Raw genomic sequence first — 17,514 nt, 5'->3', positions numbered from 1 at the left:
ACCCTATGAATTCTTCTTGGTTACATCACCCCCACTCTCTTGGCACAGTCGGTTAACACAAATACCAACATGACTGACATCTGGGCGGGTCTGATTTTTAGGTCAGGAGGTGCTGTAGCTGTGAAATGAAGAACAGTCTAGGTGAGGGCAGCAACCAAACGCAACCTGGAGCTGCAGCGCTTTATTAGAATATTACATATGAAGGTAAAATATCATTTATGACCTGGAGAAGTTTCAGGATGGAGATTTCATAACGTCGATGGAGGTTCCACGTGTGAACCAATACCAGTTGTCGCCTGCTCGGCCTCAGAGGAGTCAGAGCGTCTGAAGACTCGTTGCCCCACTTGAGACCAAAAGCACCGATCACCCATAAACTGAGATAGGAGCTCCCCTTACAGCTGTCACACAAAATTAGACCCCCACACAGTCGCACTGCAGCCTCCAGCAGGACAGCTGAGACAAACACTGCAGGAGATGGACCCGAGTCACAGAACCAGTCTTTACTTTGGTAAGGAAGAAATAAACTGAACGTATTTCATCTTTTCAACCCTCTGTAGGTTGAAGACAGATGATTCGCAGTAACCACGCTGTTGTGTGTTTTCTATTCTTTCTTCTTCTTGTGTTTTGTGTACAGGAAGTTGTACAAAATGCAGTGAAGCAGTGTACGGAGCAGGGAGAGCCTGCCGGGCGATGGGACATTTATTCCACGACGCATGTTTCACCTGCAGCGTTTGCAGTGAGTCCTCTCAGTGTTTCTTCTTACTCTATAACTTTGAGGATTCTCAGCTAAAAATACTAGAATCTTATGCATTTATTGACTGAAAAATAAATTTGAATGTCTCTATATATTTTTGTTATTGTAGTGATTAAAGTGAATTATGAGGATGTTATCAAATGTCACATTATGGGAAATGAGAGATTTGCCTGTGCTCTGCTCCATGTTCAGGTAAGAAGCTGAGTGGTCAACCGTTCTACACAGTGTCGGGAGGAATCTACTGCGAAAATGACTTTTTGGTGAGTGTGTGTTGTTTGATCGTGGCTGTGAAGTCGCTTATAAAGTGACAATTTGAATCCACGTTTAGAAAAACTCCAACCATCTTCAAATATTATCTACTGTAGTACTCAGGAGTTCATCCAACCGCAGAGATGTGTAACAGCTGTGGGTATTTGATCATGGATAATGTGGTAAGTGATGATTGGTTTGATTTAGTACAGTATGTGTGAGTGCATGTGACAGTGTGTAAAAGAAGAGCTCATCTTGCACCGTCAGGTCCTGCAGGCTCGTGGGAAGTCCTACCATCCGTCCTGCTTCCGCTGCGTCGTCTGCAGCCAGGGCCTGGAGGGTCAGCCCTTCTCTGTGGACGCAGACAGCCGGGTTTACTGTGTCAGCGACTACCACAGGTGACCTTCTTACACTGACTCAACACAAAGGGCCAAACCCTTTGATTCACGCTCCGGAGAAGAGATTAAATTCAAAAGCCTGTCAGACGAGATGAGTCACACCCACGTTTTGCTTCACTTCTCAGTTTCTGTTACTTAATATTGAGACTCCTTCGTGGTTTCAGGGTCCGGGCCCCCTGCTGTGCCACCTGCAGAACACCGATACTGCCGACTGAGGTGAGCTGCAGCTACATTTCAATTCATGCATTTGTGCATGTGTCTGATTAATGCAAGAGAAAAAGAAAGACTATAACAAAGACAATTATTAGAAACAGTTTCACTCCATGTGTTGTTTTATATTTCAGGGGTCTACAGAGTCTATCCGAGTGGTGGCATTAAACAGAAGTTACCATGTGGAGTGTTACAGTGGTGACGTGAACCTCATGTGAGGACAGACTCAGGCTGACACACATCTCCCTGCTGCTCTTTGTTTATACATGTAAATAGTTTATTTATCAGTCAGTTAGTGGTTAAACCATTTTTGGTCTGAAATAAAATCCCCAGAAAAAAGACCCACAGCTCCCGTACCATTTATTTCTCTGTATCTGTGAGGACATCGTGGAAAATGATAAATGTCCGATTGAGTTTCAAACTAGAGAAACTTTATGTTTGATTGTGATGAAGACTTCAACATCTGGTTTAATAAATGGACTTTTGTTGAGAGTTCAACTCCATGAAAACAGAGATTCTTGTACAAATGATCACCGATGTTGATGTTGTTTTGATTATTTCCATTAAAGATTTTTGTTGTTTCCCACGGACGAGGCCATGTCAGACAAGGATTTAATAGACCCCAATAAATACCCCTGAATGTCTTTCTGTATGATGGACACTGGTAAAGGCCCAAGTGAAAGTGTCCAGGGGGCTCCAGGGCCGGGGCCTCTGTGGGAAGTGATTTTAATACTTTCATAAACCTCACGTCAGAGACACAAAGTGATGTAAAATGATCCAAACGAGAGACAAAGTGAACACAAAGAGACACAACGATCAAAAACCAGGTGAAACGAACACGGAGAGACAGAAAATACACAAAGAGATGTGCACAACGATGAAAGTGTCCAAAGAGACGCACAAAACCACAAGCAAGAGACACAAAGGTGACGAGTAGTGACCACAAACAGACACGAAATACACAAAACACATGCAAAACAATGACAGAGACCAATGAGGTCATGCTTCAGAGGAATTGATTGGGCAGTGGGCGGAGCTTGCGTTGGAATGATCCCGCCCTTTCCGCCTTTAAACATGGGGTAGAAGTTGTCATAGCGCCTCCCTGTGGAGGGATGGCCGCACAACAGTCACTTTACTTTGACAGAAGTTTGACTGGTGGAGGAAAAGTTTGTGTTTTTAGTTTTGTATCTTAAGGAGGGTTCACTCTGCTCATGTCTGAGAAATTTAATGATTTATTTATTATATCTATTATTGTCTTGTCTGTTCGTGGATCTCTGGACTCTTTATTGTATCATTCAGACTTTTCTCACAACTGTATATTGTAATTCTGTGTGTTAACAGACACAAATGTTGTTAATTCAACATGAAAAGTTTATTTGTTGGTTGATTCAACGTTAAAGAAAAGTTTCTACATGTGAACTAACATAAATGTTGTGTGACCAGTCCGGCAGCCCGCTGTCACTACTGAGGATTTAAAACTCATCGCTGAAGAAGGGGAACCTTGTATTTTACATAGAACAGTATTTCACTGGGATGCATTTCACTTCCCTGGATTCAAACGATACAGATTCATTTGTTTTAAATCAGGAAGTAGATCAAGTTCACTTCAGAGGGAAACTGCAAAGGCCTCACCTGCAGGAAAACAAAGACCCCATCAGCTCTCAGCTGCCTCTGGAACAAGTTTGACTCTGGAAGAACAAACTCACAGATCCCCCCCCCCCCCCCCCCCCCCTCCTCCACTGCTGCCTGCAGCGCCACCGTGTGTCGGTGAGCGGTGCTGCCCTCCAGCTCCCGGAAGACACCGTGTGAGGTGTTGGACATGAAGACTCCTGGGTTGACATGGCGTCTCTCACGGGACGTGGCTGCTTCCTCGGCGCGGTGTCGCTGCTGAACTTCGCCTTCGTCTTCGTTTCCGCCGCAGACTTTATCCGCTTCGTGTCGTTCAGAGCGATTTACCACAACATCACCGGAGAGACGAGCCTGTGTCAAGGTAACACTCAGCTGGAGGAGGAGACGAGGCCTCCGCGGCTCCAGCTGCTGCTGCTGCTGCTGCTGTTGCTGTTGTTGTTGTTGTTGTTGTTGTTGTTTACAAAGTTAAAGCTCCATGAAAAGAACATTTATAGAAACACAACTTCCCCGGTGTTGATAATACCACTACCTATCAATGGCACCACAGCCCGGCTAGCTCAGTCGGTAGAGCATGAGACTCTTAATCTCAGGGTCGTGGGTTCGAGCCCCACGTTGGGCGCACAATCTTTTTATTTTCCAGATTAGTTAACTTCAGTGATTTGTCTCGATTCACCTCAAGGCCACAGAAGTTTTAGTTTCGCACCGATAAGCACAGTAAAATTAGATTTCCCAGAATTCAACCCCCCCTGAATGGATACGCAAACATTTTTTTAAAAGTTTGATTCGATTTAATTTGACTTTACGTTTAATTTCCTGTTTGGAGCAAATGTTCGTTTGTGCAGCAGAGGAAATGCTCTTTGATGTAAATGTATTTAGAGGATTGTGTAAATTGTGCCGCACGTTTGATGCCTGAGTGCTTGTGAACAGTAGTGGTGTGTTCTCAGCGGCTCCATGTGTTATCAGGCAGTGAATGGACTGTACACAACTCTACAGTGTTATAAGTACACTATCAAACCGTCAAAGTAATGTATTATAACCAGTTTTTACTGTATGTATGTTGAAGTACAGTGTGTATACATGTACAGTAAATGTCTGATTATTTAAACTAACTTATTAAGTTGTAGTGTAATGAATGTTGAATATAAACATAATTCCTGTTCACGTCCTTTGCCTGAACCTCAGACTCCATACCATGGACGGTGGCGCTGCAGGACAGCTCTGTCCTCTGGTCTCTTGTCGTGGACATGGGGCTGCTGGCTCTCTTCACCACCCAGCACAGTCTGCTGGCCTGGACGCCCGTCAAACAGGCTCTCCAGTCGGTGCTGGGGGCCCTGAACAGGACGGCATACTGCTTCACCACGGCACTGGCCCTCCAGGTACAGCAACACACACTCTCAGCAATGCTGTTGTATTTATATCATATATAACAATAACAATAGCTCCACATAAGCGTCAGTCATTATATTTGTTTCCTCCTGTGTTAGATCCTGATGAGGTACTGGCAGCCAGTGACTGGCGCCCCCTGTCTGTGGTCGGTGCGTCATGCACCCTGGAGCATCTGGTTCCCCCTGCTCTGCTTCACTCTGCACTTCCTGTGCTGGGCGATCATCTGCAGCATCCTCATGATCTTCGATTACCCAGAGCTGTTGGGCATCAAGCAGGTACCCAGGGACTCAAACTACCACCTTTGTTCATGCAGTATATGGCGTGCATGTTAACGACACCAAACCTTTGTGAAAATAAACAACTCCTCTCTGGTAACAGGGAGGTTTTTCGTTTTTGTCTAACCCACACATGTCAATTAATTCAGCAGCGAACTCAAAAATCCACATCATTCAACCAAAAGGATTAATGAGCTCATTTAAATTAAAAACAGCAACATGAGATATTTATAAAAAGATGTAATTAAGTGTAACTGTGTAATCTGTGGCAAAGTAAACCTCTCAAATGTAAACAGAGATTTACTCCTGGTGCTGTTGCTCAACCTAATTTTAGGTTCCACTGTCTCACCCTCTCCTCCCTCCCTCTCCTCCCTCTCCTCCCTCTCCTCTCTCAGGTGTACTATGAGTGTCTCGGTTTGGGAGACCCTCTCTCCTACAAGTCCACCGGTGCCCAACGCTTCCTGTCTCACCTCCGCCACCCGGTGTGCCTGGAGCTGGGTGTCGTGCTGTGGTTCCTGCCGGCCTTGTCCCTGGACCGGCTCCTGCTGGCGGGGACTCTGTCGACCTACCTGGCCCTGGCACACTCTCTGGACAAACAGGATTTAGCGTACCTCTGCGTCCAGATTAGGAGCAAGATGCAGCTCCTTGCCAAGCCACAGTGCGGCACCACCGAAGGCACCGACACCACAGACACCACCGACGACTACTACAAGGAGAAGTGACACAAAGGTGTAACTGCTGACATGTGACGCTGACTGCTGAATACTAACCAGAAGTATTTGTATAAAACTGACTTCAGCAGAGACTGTGATCCTCTGTAAGCTTGAAATCTGCTGTGCTGAATAAGAAAAACAAAACTTTACCTTACTTTACTGTATTTTTTCAACATTTTCTTTTTAATGGTTTCAGACAGGGAACGTTTTATAACAAACACCTCCTCTACTAATAATGATGGTGATCAGTTCTTAGGTTGGCCACTATTGCTTTTACATTTCTGAGCCAATTTCATCTAGTGGTTATATTTTTATCAATCATTTTATCTTCACATTAAATTAAAGTGGATATTTTATGTCATGTATCATATAGCTCCACTAATACCAGTTGTTTGGGGCTGATACTGAGATTAAATTCTAGTAGTAATTAGTAGAAATAATATTTGTACATTTGCCTTAACATTAAAACTAAATATAGCATTAAATATTTATTTTTAAATTTTCACCAAGATGCATAATAAGTTTACAGTTGAAGCTGAAATATTTTTTGCGATGAAACCTTTTTTATTTTACAACACTGAATGTCATTGTCAGAGTATAGTTTTATATGCTGTTAAATACCATGTGCCAGTTTATTTGAATGTATTTTTCAGTACACTGATTTTGAATTGAATTGTCCTCGGAAGAGAATGTAAAATTGAGATTTCACACTGGATAACGAACCTATAGCTGTAATGGAAACCACATTTCTGAGATTGCGAATGTATTTTGCTGTATTTTGTGGGAACGTCACAATAGTTAAAAGCCACTGGAAATTGAACTACATGTGTTTTCATGTATTTCTTTTGTTTCCCAGTTCATGTTGCGTGAAGTAACATCTTTGTTTTCATGTGTTAACTTTCATTGTTTTCAAGACTATGTTGAATAAATGTAATAAGTGGTATAATGTATATATCCTCTTTTAACACAGAGAGGCATCAATACTGTCTCTTGATCCGCATCAAAAAATACACAACAGAAATAATACAAACGGAAAACTTTGAACATTGCTGTTCTTTGGGTTGGCAGTTTAATACAGCGAGCTCAAATTAAGATACAATATAGATCCAACCACTGGGAGTCTTTAATGTGCAGTTCTGCTTTAAGCTCTACTTTCATTTCAGAGGACGTGGTTTGTTCTGCTGCTGTTTGTTTTTGAGTCGACCGTCATTGAGAGAAACAGTCGAACAAATCATGAGAAACTCTTGAAATGCAGCAGCAGAACGCGTTCAAAAGACACGAGACAGATAACGAATAGTACTGAAATTGTTATTTGTGAATATTCCTGACCTGCTGCAACATTAAACACCATTTAAGACGTTGTGGATGTGTAATAATAATCATCAAATTACATCATATTTAATAATATAAGTGAGTATTTTTGATTTCTTCCATTTTAACATGTTGCTCACATGAACTTAAGAACGATTTTGCAAACTCAACTTGTAACCAGACTTTTTCCCCGGCGTGGTGTCATACAAGAGATCTGGACAGGAATCAAACAATCAGGACTGAAGTCAGTGAGACAGTAACATGAGCGTTGCTCGTGTCTGGTCAGCTCCAGGTAAACTCCTGCTCACAGCCACACCTCCCTCCACCTCCCTCCATCTCCCTCCACCTCCTCTTTTCCAATTAGCCCCCGCAGGACGGAGGGATGAGACGGGGGAGGACAGGAGGAGAGTGGGGGGTTGGTGCCCGGGCAGACGGCTGTGCTCTCTAAACGCCTCTTCTTAGGTCCGACAATATGGTGTGTGGCACTAAACACTCCTGACGGAATTTAATGTAATTATCGGATTACTGCGCTGCTGCTCCGACGCTGCAAATATTTACTACTATACCGACGACGGAGGTGTTTTCATGCTCCGATGCGCAGTCGGGTCACGGGGTGATTTGACCGCCCTCAGGTTTTTAAACCCTCTTGTTTTGACAGCTTCGATTAGACGCAGAGTTATTGGAGAAGGACTATTTTCCATCGAGCACCGGAGCGCGCATTACGCACAGCCAGGACGCACGAGTGGAGATGACAACCGTAAAGACGAAGCGGTTGCAGTGACATCCAGGCAAAAACTTGGGATTTAGGTGAGTTTCGTTGAATGTTTTTTTATTAATAGAGTATGTGCATCATGTGCAGCAAGATAATTTGAAGAAGTTGGTGATATTATCTTGTGCAAAAGATGAGAGTTAGACCCAATGGACAACAGATAAAGTTGGACTGTTGAAGTATCAACACCTTGTGATGGTGCATTGATGTGTCTCTTCCAATATGCTATTAAACATTGCTAATTATACCAATTACTTGATGTCATACTTAAAGTTTCCAGTTCCATATACCAAAAGTTTTATTGTGGTTAATGCACATGGTTAATGAATGTTATTTTACTTTATCATTTCCAATTTATGCAGACCATTCGAGGACCAGTGTCGACTATTTTGCCCAGAAACCTGCACATCTTCTGTTATGTCTGTCTCCTCTCTGCCGGAATGGAAGCAACTCCTGCTGGAGAAAAAGAGGCGAGAGGAGGAGGAGCGGGAAAGGAGAGAAAAAGAAGAGGAGGAGAAGCTTGCCAGCATGCCTGCCTGGAAGCGAGGGATCATCCAGCGGAGGAAGGCAAAGCAGGATAGTGTTGGTGACAGGGAGAAGGACAGAGACATGTGTTTCCTGCAGGTGGATTTCAGATGTCCCTCTGACACAGACACAGACAGCTCTGTAACGGTGAATCTGGGAAGTGAACCGTCGCTCAGTCCAGATCCGGGGCTATGGTTGGATGCAGATCCCAGATCAGTGAGTCAGGTGTCTGTGGAAACTATAGTGCCGCTCCATGAAAACCCATTTATCCGCACGCAGACTGCATGGAGGAAGGGCAAGGATGCAGATGTAGGAAACGAGTCCGAGAGGGAGAAAGACAAATCCAGCCCCAGGGGTCAAGATGGAGACTCAGGAAGAGGACGAGACATAGAGCTGAAAATCGAGAGGTTCAGAGATTTAAGTGAGGGACGAGAAAAAGAGAGAAGCAGGGACAGGAGTCAGGGAAGAGAAAGAGATAATAGCAGGGAGAGATGGGAAAAAGATAAAAACCAATGGAAAGAGTCAGTTAAAGATGTAACGAGGGAGAGAGAATTCCTCAAAGTAAGAAAAGACGAGGAGGAGAAAGAAACAGATTCACCGCCTGGATCATTTTCTCCCCTCGTCCCTTGTCTGCGAACCATCCGAGCCGACAACATCATCATCATCGAACAGGACAGGAAGGGTAGTGACGAGAGGAGGGGGAAATGGAGGGAGGCGGAGAGGGAGAGGCCAGAGGAAGACCACCAGGGGAATAGAGGGATGAAGATGAACCTGAGGGAGATCCTTGCCGGAGGAGGGAGCGTCACCGAGATCCGAGCCTCTGAGGTTCTGATCATAAAGCCCTCGACAACCCCAGAGGAGAGGAGTACAGGAGGAAAAGAGAAAGAGGATGGAGAGATGAAGTGCGGCATGGATGCAAGAAGGGAGAGTAGGGAGCTCAGGACAGACATATCCTGGATGAGAGAAAAAGAGAAAGAGCCTGGGAAGGAGAAAGAAAGACCCTGGGGCCAGGCGTTAGTTATTAAAGACAGGAAGGAAAGCCTGGAGGATAATGTGTTTGTTGAGAGAGGAGGGAGGGTCAGCCAGCTGCTGAGCAAATTCGGTCAGCTCCCTAAACCACCATCTCGATCCAAAAGCTCTGATAACTTCCTCCGGCCTGGGAGGAGAAAATACTCAGATGAGGATGACCAACAATCTGCGGAGAGGAAGGTGGACGGGAGGAATATGCTGTTGAAAGGCATCCCAAAGCGCTCATTTAGCTTCTCTGATCGAGTCATCTGTGCGAAGGAGAACGGTTTAGATAACGAAAGGTGTTACGAGTGGAAAAGGCATGAGAGGACACACTCAGACAAGATCGTGGCACCATGGGTAGATGTAGCAGGTTTAGGGAGGGACGCCACGGCAAAGATCAAAATGGGGTGCGCACATCTGTTAGATAAAGACAGGTTGGGAAAGCACAAGGATGGGTGTGTGAAAACAGATATAAAAGCAGGATCCATGCTGAGGAGGATTGACGCCGACATTTCAATCCAACACAGGAGTGAAGTTAAGAGAGTCGAGCCTATTGATAAGTGGGCGGCAGAGAGGTCAGGTAATGGAGATGGAGATGAGGGATTCACGGTTGCATCCGTCAAAAACACTGAGGGCATCTCATTCGCTAGAAGAGTCCCAATCAGGCAGGATGGGAAAGCGAGAGCTGAAAAAGAAGCGAAGCGACTGGCAGGTGAGAAAAGTTTAGAACGAGAGCTGAGTGTAGAGAAAGACCCAGAAGAACGAGATGAGGCACAGGTTAGCGACAAAAAGGATTTTCTACGAGGAGATGGAATTGAAAGTGCAATCCCAGCTGAAACCATGCATAGTTACGTCATGGCCGCATCAGCAGACACGACGAGTCCATGCCTCAGTGCGGAGAGTCACTACAGACATGAATCAGCATTTACAGAGTGCTCCAGTCTGCTGTGTACAGTCACAGACATGGCCAGAGACCCCCACCGAGGGGCAGAGTGGACGGGACCACGAGGACCCTACCTAGCACACTCCGTTTTGTCTCAGCACACAGAGGAGCTCATCAGTAAAATAGAAAAAATAGGGGACACAACTGTTTATGGCAACGAGAAAGGAGAAAGGCCTTCCAGAGCGGTTCACGAACTGACCAAAGAGTGCAGGAAGGATGGACAGCATTACAGCGATGTTGCATCAGAGAGCCTCGTCCAGGATGCAACACCCAGATCTCCAAAAAGGGTCGCGCCTCCAGGTCCCCTCGAGATTCAAATCCCCAGGACTGTGTTTTATGTCGCCGAAGAAGAAGTGGAGGTAAAAAAGGTGGCAGGTCAAAGCGACGAGGGGCGAGACTGGGAAGGAGGACAAGGGGTCGAGAGGAGGGACAGCTGGAGGATCGGGAAGCCCCTGAGCCGCATTGAGTCCCTGCGAGAGAAAATCAGACAAAAGGAGCTGGAGAGGCTGAGACAGATGCGGGATGGAGAGGGGAGCGCGGCTGCAGAGGACAGTGATACTCCCCCAGCTGGGGACATGTATGATGAGAGGGGAACTGAAATAGAGCAAGAATGGGAAGCTGCAGCTCATATACGGAAGAAGCTGGTCGACGCAGATACGGCACAGGAAGACGCAGCAGCGCAGGCATCCACGGCTGCATTTGACGTCACGCAGGAAGTGTTGAAAACCTGCCCTCAGCTTCCTGTTTCTGTACCACACTCACAAGCTGCTGGAGGGGAGGAAGTGTCAAGTGAGTGCGACGCTGCTGCCGCCGAAGTTCTCTCCGACGGCTCTCGGATATCTGAGGATGAAGATGAGACCCCGAAACATGAAGAGGAGCAGCTGAGGTGCCACGAGGGCCGACGAGAGAGCAGAGAAGAGGAGAGAGAGGAGGAGGAAAAGCTGTCAGAGGAGGAGGTAGAGGAATATACAACTCCCCTCGATCCCACACAAGCTCTCTCCCCTTCGCCCCCTCATCCCAACTCCCTCGCAGCCATGAGCCGGATCTACAACTTGGAAACTGTTGGCTCAAGATCGGGTTTGTGTCTGAGGGATAGGACTGGTCCATCGGTGCATCTTATAAAAGTGACGCCCCGCATATCAAACTCACAACAGGGCGACGGAAGGACATTACCGGGTGGAGATGTCTCTGGGGTTCAGACGATACAGCGGCAGATAGAGCAGTTTCAGCTGAAGGAGCAGGAAGCCCTGAAGTCAACAAACAGTCTTCTGAGGGACAAAGAGACACAAAGGCAGCAAAGCCCCAGAGCAGTGTTGAAGCAGCAGGTGAAGGACGAAGAGAAGGATCAGTCTCTACGCGTTTGTTCTCCGACAGCTCAGCTCAAACAAACCATCACTGTTAACCCCTCATTTCTCCGGAGCCAATCCCCAGACACTTCTCTGAAACCCTCTGATAGCGCCCCAACACCAGCCTCCTCCCCGTGCTCCCCGTCTCCCTCCCAGTCTCCCAGTGTGTCTCCATCACCCACCCCGTCGCCCACGCTCTTCTCCATCAGGAGTGCCTCTGGGGTCCAAGTGAAGAGAGGCGCCACCATTACAATCAAACCAAAGAGGCCTGTCGGTGCTGGAGGAGGAGGCGAAGGGACGGCCTCCGCACCCTCAACGGGATCAACGTCGGCTGGGTCAAGTCCTGCAAAGACTCCATCGCAGAAGGCCCAGACAACCCCCGCTGCGGCTGAGCCGATAAGGAAGAAATACCCGACAGCGGAGCAGATCGTGGTGATCGGTGGATATCTAAATCTGGAGAAGTCCTGTCTGGTTAAAAACAGAGGGACCCCGAAAAGGGTGAGTAGAAACTGCACATTTTCTTTTTGACCTTTGACCTATTGGTGATGCAAACACTGTCACCAAAAAGCAGAGAACAAATGGTGCTCCTCCAATAATTCTACCATGGAAGAATTTTCTAACAAATGGTCGCTCCCCTACTACAATTTATCGTAGGTGGTCCAGACGGTATCACCTTGTGTCACCTGTCTGACGGCCCCTGGTCGTCAAGCGGAATCCCCTTTCACTGGGAGAACATCCCTTTTGATTGAGAAGTGCGATCACAGAGACCGACCTAAGCCGGTTAAAGCCTTATCAAGCACGACATCTTGATTCTTAGCCATAAAATCCCGCTGTGATCTGCTTTTCCACTCGGTTGTGCAGTCTAATGCTTTGCAGACTTTTGACTTCTACCCTCTGATACTGCTTCGCCGCAGTACGCATGTTCACCCCAACGTGTCCAATCAGTGGCATCAACAGATTTAGTCCGCAGTAAGTGAAGCTATTTGTTTTGTGGCCTAATGAAACAAACAGTTTCGTCTTTAAAAGACAGTTCACAGTAACGTTGCAGACAGAAACAAAGACAAAGACAGAAAAGTTGAGTAGGAAACCACAATGAAAGAGACAGCCGGCTCCTTCCTCCATCTCTTCTTTTTGCATTATGTACCTAACCTCACTTGGATTTACACAAATTCCCTCTGAGACCTTGCAGCTGAAACTGCAAGTGATTCTTTCAAACTTTGTGTTTGGAAGAGTGGGAGTTATCTTGACTATTTTTACTGCACCCGACCGCCTGTTAGAAGAATTGCATTGTTTTTTTCGTACCATTTTCCTACAGTGGGAGTTGTCAAACTTTCCCCTCAGTCTGCATGTGAGTGCGTTTCAGGCTGCTTCCTCGTTCCCTCACCCCAATTCTGCCATTTTCTGCAGAGTCAGCCCTCCCTGCCCCTCAGACAAATCTGTCTTTGTATCTTCCTGGCTGTTCAGCAGGGGCTTGGTTTGTTAGACTGGAGTCTTGGCAGACACTTTTTGACCACGCTGACCTTTCCCTGCACGGCTGAGTGTTTCTGACAGCGGGCCGCCAACTCAGTTTGACGCGGGTGAAGTGAAAAGAGAATGAAGACAGAACGGTGCTGCAGAGAGACGTGAGGAAAAAGCAGGATGGAGGTCTGACCTGCCAGGAGAGGCAGGGCAGAGAAAAATGACAGTTTGACGGTCTGACATACTGAGAGGATTAAAGGCGATTAAAGGCTTGTTTGAACAGAAACCCACTGTTCAATGCATGTTTCTGCTCACTTCCTCTTTAAAACTTCTGCATTTCCTCCTAACAAGAGACAAAGATCAACATAGGGAAGTGACGTGGTCTCCTTTTTTTTTAAATCTGTGCCTTCTTATCAGGGTTAAAAAGACTTGACTACAAGAGAGAAAGAGAAACTAGTGGTGAGAAGGATTCAGTGTAAATTAACTTCTTCAGTTGTAGGTTATCTGCAGTGACTCCCGATGAAATAACTAAACATTTATTTTAGTCCGTTTGTTTTTTAGTTTCAGGAACACAGTCAGGTAATTCCTCTTTGACCACTCGGTGATTCCCTGACCACCTGTCACTCTCACATCGGTGCCCTTCAGACTGTTTGACGTCAGGTGGCCTTTCCTCCCCCCACCGAACCACGGTATCATGGGAGGTGAGGGGGAGAGTTCACCTGCTTCCTCCCCGCCCTTGTCATCCTCTTTTTCTCTTAAGTTTCCCTTCATATGGTGCTTTTTATCTCGGACATCCAGGCATCAAATCCTGAAATTATCCTGCATTTTCTGTCCAAATCCATCTATAGATTAGTTTTTTCTAAATATTCACATGTGCATGTTGAAAGGAATGATAGTGTGTCTTCTTCTGTTATAGATTCTTACATTTTGATAGGTGACAAACTACTCTGAACTCAGAGAGAAACTTTAATGCAGCTCTAGAATACAGCTTCAAACTTCCCTCTTTCCGTCTCTTCTACTGTTTCAGTTTCTGCGCCTCGCGGGTCGCCTCTGCTGTCCTGCTGTGCTGCCTGGGTTAATCAGGTTCAGGGAGGGAGGATTAGCCTCCTGTGCCTGAGCATGATTTGCCTAGCCTCTCTAATGCAGAGCTATTATCTGCACTACTCTGCAGACGGCTACAGGGTGAAGTAACTTGTAGAGCGTGTGCAGTCTGGTGTCTGCGGGTTTCAGGCTCCAGACCGTGTCTGTACATCCGGGGGTTTTCACAAGTCGAGGCCTCAGAGCTGAGCTGCTGTTTCCTGTTTGTCAGTTTGCTCCATGTTGACCTTTGAGTAAACAAACTCCACGTAAGCATCTGCCAGTGCAGGCAAAGACGAGCCGAACCAGTCGTTTTCCTTTTCAACACTTTAGGAGAAGCCGCAAACAGACCTTGTGTTTCTGCTTCTGCAACTGAACACGTGTCACATACTCTCTCCATATGATATTATTTCCCTGAGTGATTAATAACTCAGTGCATGAAGTGTTCCGTCAGTAAACACTCTCACAGGGGGAGTATTTCTGCTGTGTTAAGCCTCCTGCTGTCAGTTAACATTACACTGACAGCGTAAGCACTCCTCAGGGCCTCCAGACTGTTTACAATTCCCCATGTAAGCATGGATGGTGGAAAAATGTGTCGGTATAGCAATTTTATCATTTTGACTTTGAGTTTTTCTAATTTACTTTGCTACTTGCACGCAATGTTTGGTTTTGATTTCTAAAGTAAATAACTGTACAATGACTGCACAGTACACACGTTTTAGAAACAGACACGCTCGCCTGTAAATTCTTATTTTTATTCTTCGATCTTGATTTTAAGATCTTTTGGTTGGTTTTCCATCCATGTCACTATAAGAATGAAGCCAAAGTGATTCACACGTGGCAGCAGATTTGTTCACAATGATATAAACAAATGAAAAGAACGTAGTTGACTGCAGCTAAAGACAAACTCTCAGCTCGGTGGGTGGTTTGAGTCCACGCTCCTCCAGTCCACATGTCAAAGCGCAGGCCATTGATCATTTCCCCTCCTCGTTTTTTCCAGGGGAATGTGTGTTTCAACGAGGATCGGCTGGAGCAGGTCTGTGAGTACCCGTCAGAGACCTCCTTGATGGCGTGTGTCCCGCATCCTTACGACCTGGGGAGGACGGAGAAGCTGCAGGGAGACGAGGCACAGGAGAAGGAAGCCGACGTGGACGGAGAAGCGATCGTGACCAAAAGTACAAGGAATGTTGGGACTGCAACAGGACGGGGTCTAAGAGTGGGTCAGTGTCACCCTCTTCTCAAAAAACATAGCGTGTAACGATTTTTGCTCGTCAACATTTCTTACAGTCTTCTGTGCTCTGCTGTGAAAGTCCTCATAGACTTTCCTTAAAGGATGAGGATGGCAGTGTTTTATATTTTTCTGCAAACTCCCATGAAAAGCCCTAAACCAACAATGAATTCATCCAACTAACAAGATTTGCGTCTGTATCCAAAAGCTAACATAGCTTATTCCTTTGTGCCATAAGACTCCAGTAAAGATAAATAAGCCGAACCACATGTTCTTTCATTTGAGCAGTCTGTTATGTTCTAACTCAAGGATACTGCTAATTGTGGCTGTAAAGTCCTTAATAAATGTGCTATTTACTCATGGGACAGGCAACAACAGTCAAAATAAAACATATATTGAGATTTGTTAAACTATTAAACAATATATTTGTGACTTGTTTAAAGTTTTCAATTACCTTGGGACTGATGCAGACAGGATTGTGAATTCAGAAAGTAGCATGTTAATGGAAAAATGCTGCAAACCTTTTATTTTCTCTGTACTGTGCTTATTTAAAATACAAAGCCTATTTTGAATAAGTGCAAACTGTTTGCTATACTCTGTCAGAGAAGGTTAAATAAAAGGTGAAACATTGAAATCATGGGGTTTGTTGGTAAAAAAGAAACATTTGGAATAACACCAGCCTTGTCCTTTAACCAGATGAGCTGACCAGTGTTCAGACTTTTCTTCATGTAGCAGTGTGGGCAAGCTCAGCGTAGTGAGGAAATGCATATTAAAAAAAAGCAGCAAATAAAAATAGAAATAAAATAATGATTTTTGGAGAACAAATGGAACGGTCTCATGTTGCATTTATGGTTCACACAAAACCCTAAATGTTGGTGAATGGGATCCAATCAGATTCATAATTGAAAAATGAAATCCTAGATTCACCTTATTCACCCCCCATCTCCATCTCTCTGTCTTCCAGATGAGTCTTGCGCTCGGTCATCTTCGCCAAAATTGCCCTTGTGATGAGGTCACCAACATTTTTATGTGATTTTTATCATGTGTCGTTTCATTTGAATAATTGGCTGTTTTGTAATGGTGTTTCTTTTCCATTGTTACTGGCTATGACATCAAAATGAAAGACTGTTGAGTGAGAAATGTAAAGTTGATTTTTCCAGATGTAAAAACAAATACATATTTGTGTCTACTGGGTAAAATATGACCTGGTTTATTTTCAGGGAAATGCGGGGGGGGGGGGGGGGGGGGGGGCATATATGTGAATGTATAAGAATGGTACATATTGCAAAAATATCACAAAACCTATTTGTAATATTTAATAAGTCCCTCAGGTGTGCACTGAGGGGCGATGGTGGGTCGCTTGTCTATGCAATATACAGAAATACTCATAAGATTTTATTTTTTAGTTAATATATTCGATAGCTTCTTGTCTGTTGGTTATGTTCTAAATTGAAATCAGCACTGCCTCCGCACAGAAGGGTGACGCTCGTATCATCTGTTTTCATGTGCCTGCTGGATTTGCTCGTACAGATGATATGAAAGATGAGTTCCTGAAGACGTCTGAAGCCTTTCAGAAAAACCTCCTCTCGGCGGGGGGTCGCGTGGAACGTTGCAGGGATGGGTGTCGGTGCAATGTGTGGGGTCTTTGTCTCGCGTGGGGTTTAATTGAGCCTTAATGTTCAATAAACAAGAAACGGTTAAAGCGTGTGGATTTAAATAAAGGTTTTGTTATTTTTGTGGAAGTGGAGAGGCTTGTGTGAGTGGAAGTCTTTGTAACTGGATAGACATCATATTACAACTGATCTGACTTTTGGCTGTATAATGTTGTTAGTGTAATCTGTACAAATATGTCTTGTTTGTGAATGAATAATTTAATTGGTAAAAGAAGATGTGTGTTATATAAAGTATGTGCACGGTCTTTGACGATGAATTGTTCCCATATGAAGGATAAGAGAAGCTGGCTTCAAGAGAAAAAAAATCTAATAAATAATTCTGAAAAAGGTTTTTCTGTTTTCTTTCATTTGTTGATATCATATAAAACAGATATACACAAACATGTTATCACACACATTGATATATTGATTTAAAAATGAGCAGATTACACCTGACAAAACTCTTATAATATAATATAATAATAAGTTATAGGCCTGTTCCTCCTCTGCTAAGTGACTTCAAACTGGTAAATTATAAGTATTTTATAAGTAACAGGAAGAAATGAGCTTTCTGGGCTAC

General features: G+C 44.9%; 3 protein-coding genes and 1 non-coding gene across 5 annotated transcripts; all 4 read left to right on the top strand.

Moving 5' to 3' along the window:
* The first annotated feature begins 135 nt into the window (after positions 1 to 135).
* Positions 136 to 1,952, top strand: limd1b (LIM domains containing 1b). 2 transcript variants are annotated; one of them, XM_069516666.1, is made up of 7 exons: positions 136 to 508; positions 635 to 736; positions 947 to 1,014; positions 1,120 to 1,185; positions 1,271 to 1,401; positions 1,527 to 1,617; positions 1,746 to 1,952. In XM_069516666.1, the coding sequence occupies exons 1-7, from the start codon at positions 475 to 477 to the stop codon at positions 1,827 to 1,829; spliced, it is 576 nt and encodes a 191-aa protein (XP_069372767.1). In that variant the 5' UTR covers positions 136 to 474; the 3' UTR covers positions 1,830 to 1,952. The 2 variants fall into 2 exon arrangements, with proteins under 2 accessions (XP_069372767.1, XP_019958020.2); XM_020102461.2 differs by having other exon boundaries at positions 148 to 508; positions 1,566 to 1,617.
* Positions 1,953 to 2,707: 755 nt separating this feature from the next.
* Positions 2,708 to 6,557, top strand: nrm (nurim). Its single transcript, XM_020102419.2, has 4 exons — positions 2,708 to 3,601; positions 4,423 to 4,616; positions 4,725 to 4,901; positions 5,297 to 6,557. Exons 1-4 carry the CDS (start codon positions 3,451 to 3,453, stop codon positions 5,621 to 5,623), a joined length of 849 nt encoding a protein of 282 aa, XP_019957978.2. The 5' UTR covers positions 2,708 to 3,450; the 3' UTR covers positions 5,624 to 6,557.
* On the top strand, positions 3,787 to 3,859 carry trnak-cuu (transfer RNA lysine (anticodon CUU)). The gene has a single exon. It is a non-coding gene; the product is annotated as a tRNA-Lys (tRNA).
* A 1,033-nt stretch (positions 6,558 to 7,590) lies between the features above and the next one.
* ppp1r18 (protein phosphatase 1, regulatory subunit 18) lies at positions 7,591 to 17,284 on the top strand. Its single transcript, XM_069515741.1, has 4 exons — positions 7,591 to 7,732; positions 8,057 to 12,017; positions 15,055 to 15,274; positions 16,247 to 17,284. Exons 2-4 carry the CDS (start codon positions 8,112 to 8,114, stop codon positions 16,288 to 16,290), a joined length of 4,170 nt encoding a protein of 1,389 aa, XP_069371842.1. The 5' UTR covers positions 7,591 to 7,732; positions 8,057 to 8,111; the 3' UTR covers positions 16,291 to 17,284.
* Positions 17,285 to 17,514: the final 230 nt, after the last annotated feature.

This window comes from Paralichthys olivaceus, chromosome 20 (genome assembly GCF_024713975.1).
Source record: "Paralichthys olivaceus isolate ysfri-2021 chromosome 20, ASM2471397v2, whole genome shotgun sequence".
Classification (NCBI taxonomy): Eukaryota; Metazoa; Chordata; class Actinopteri; order Pleuronectiformes; family Paralichthyidae; genus Paralichthys; species Paralichthys olivaceus.
This window is presented reverse-complemented; position numbering and strand designations above follow the sequence as displayed.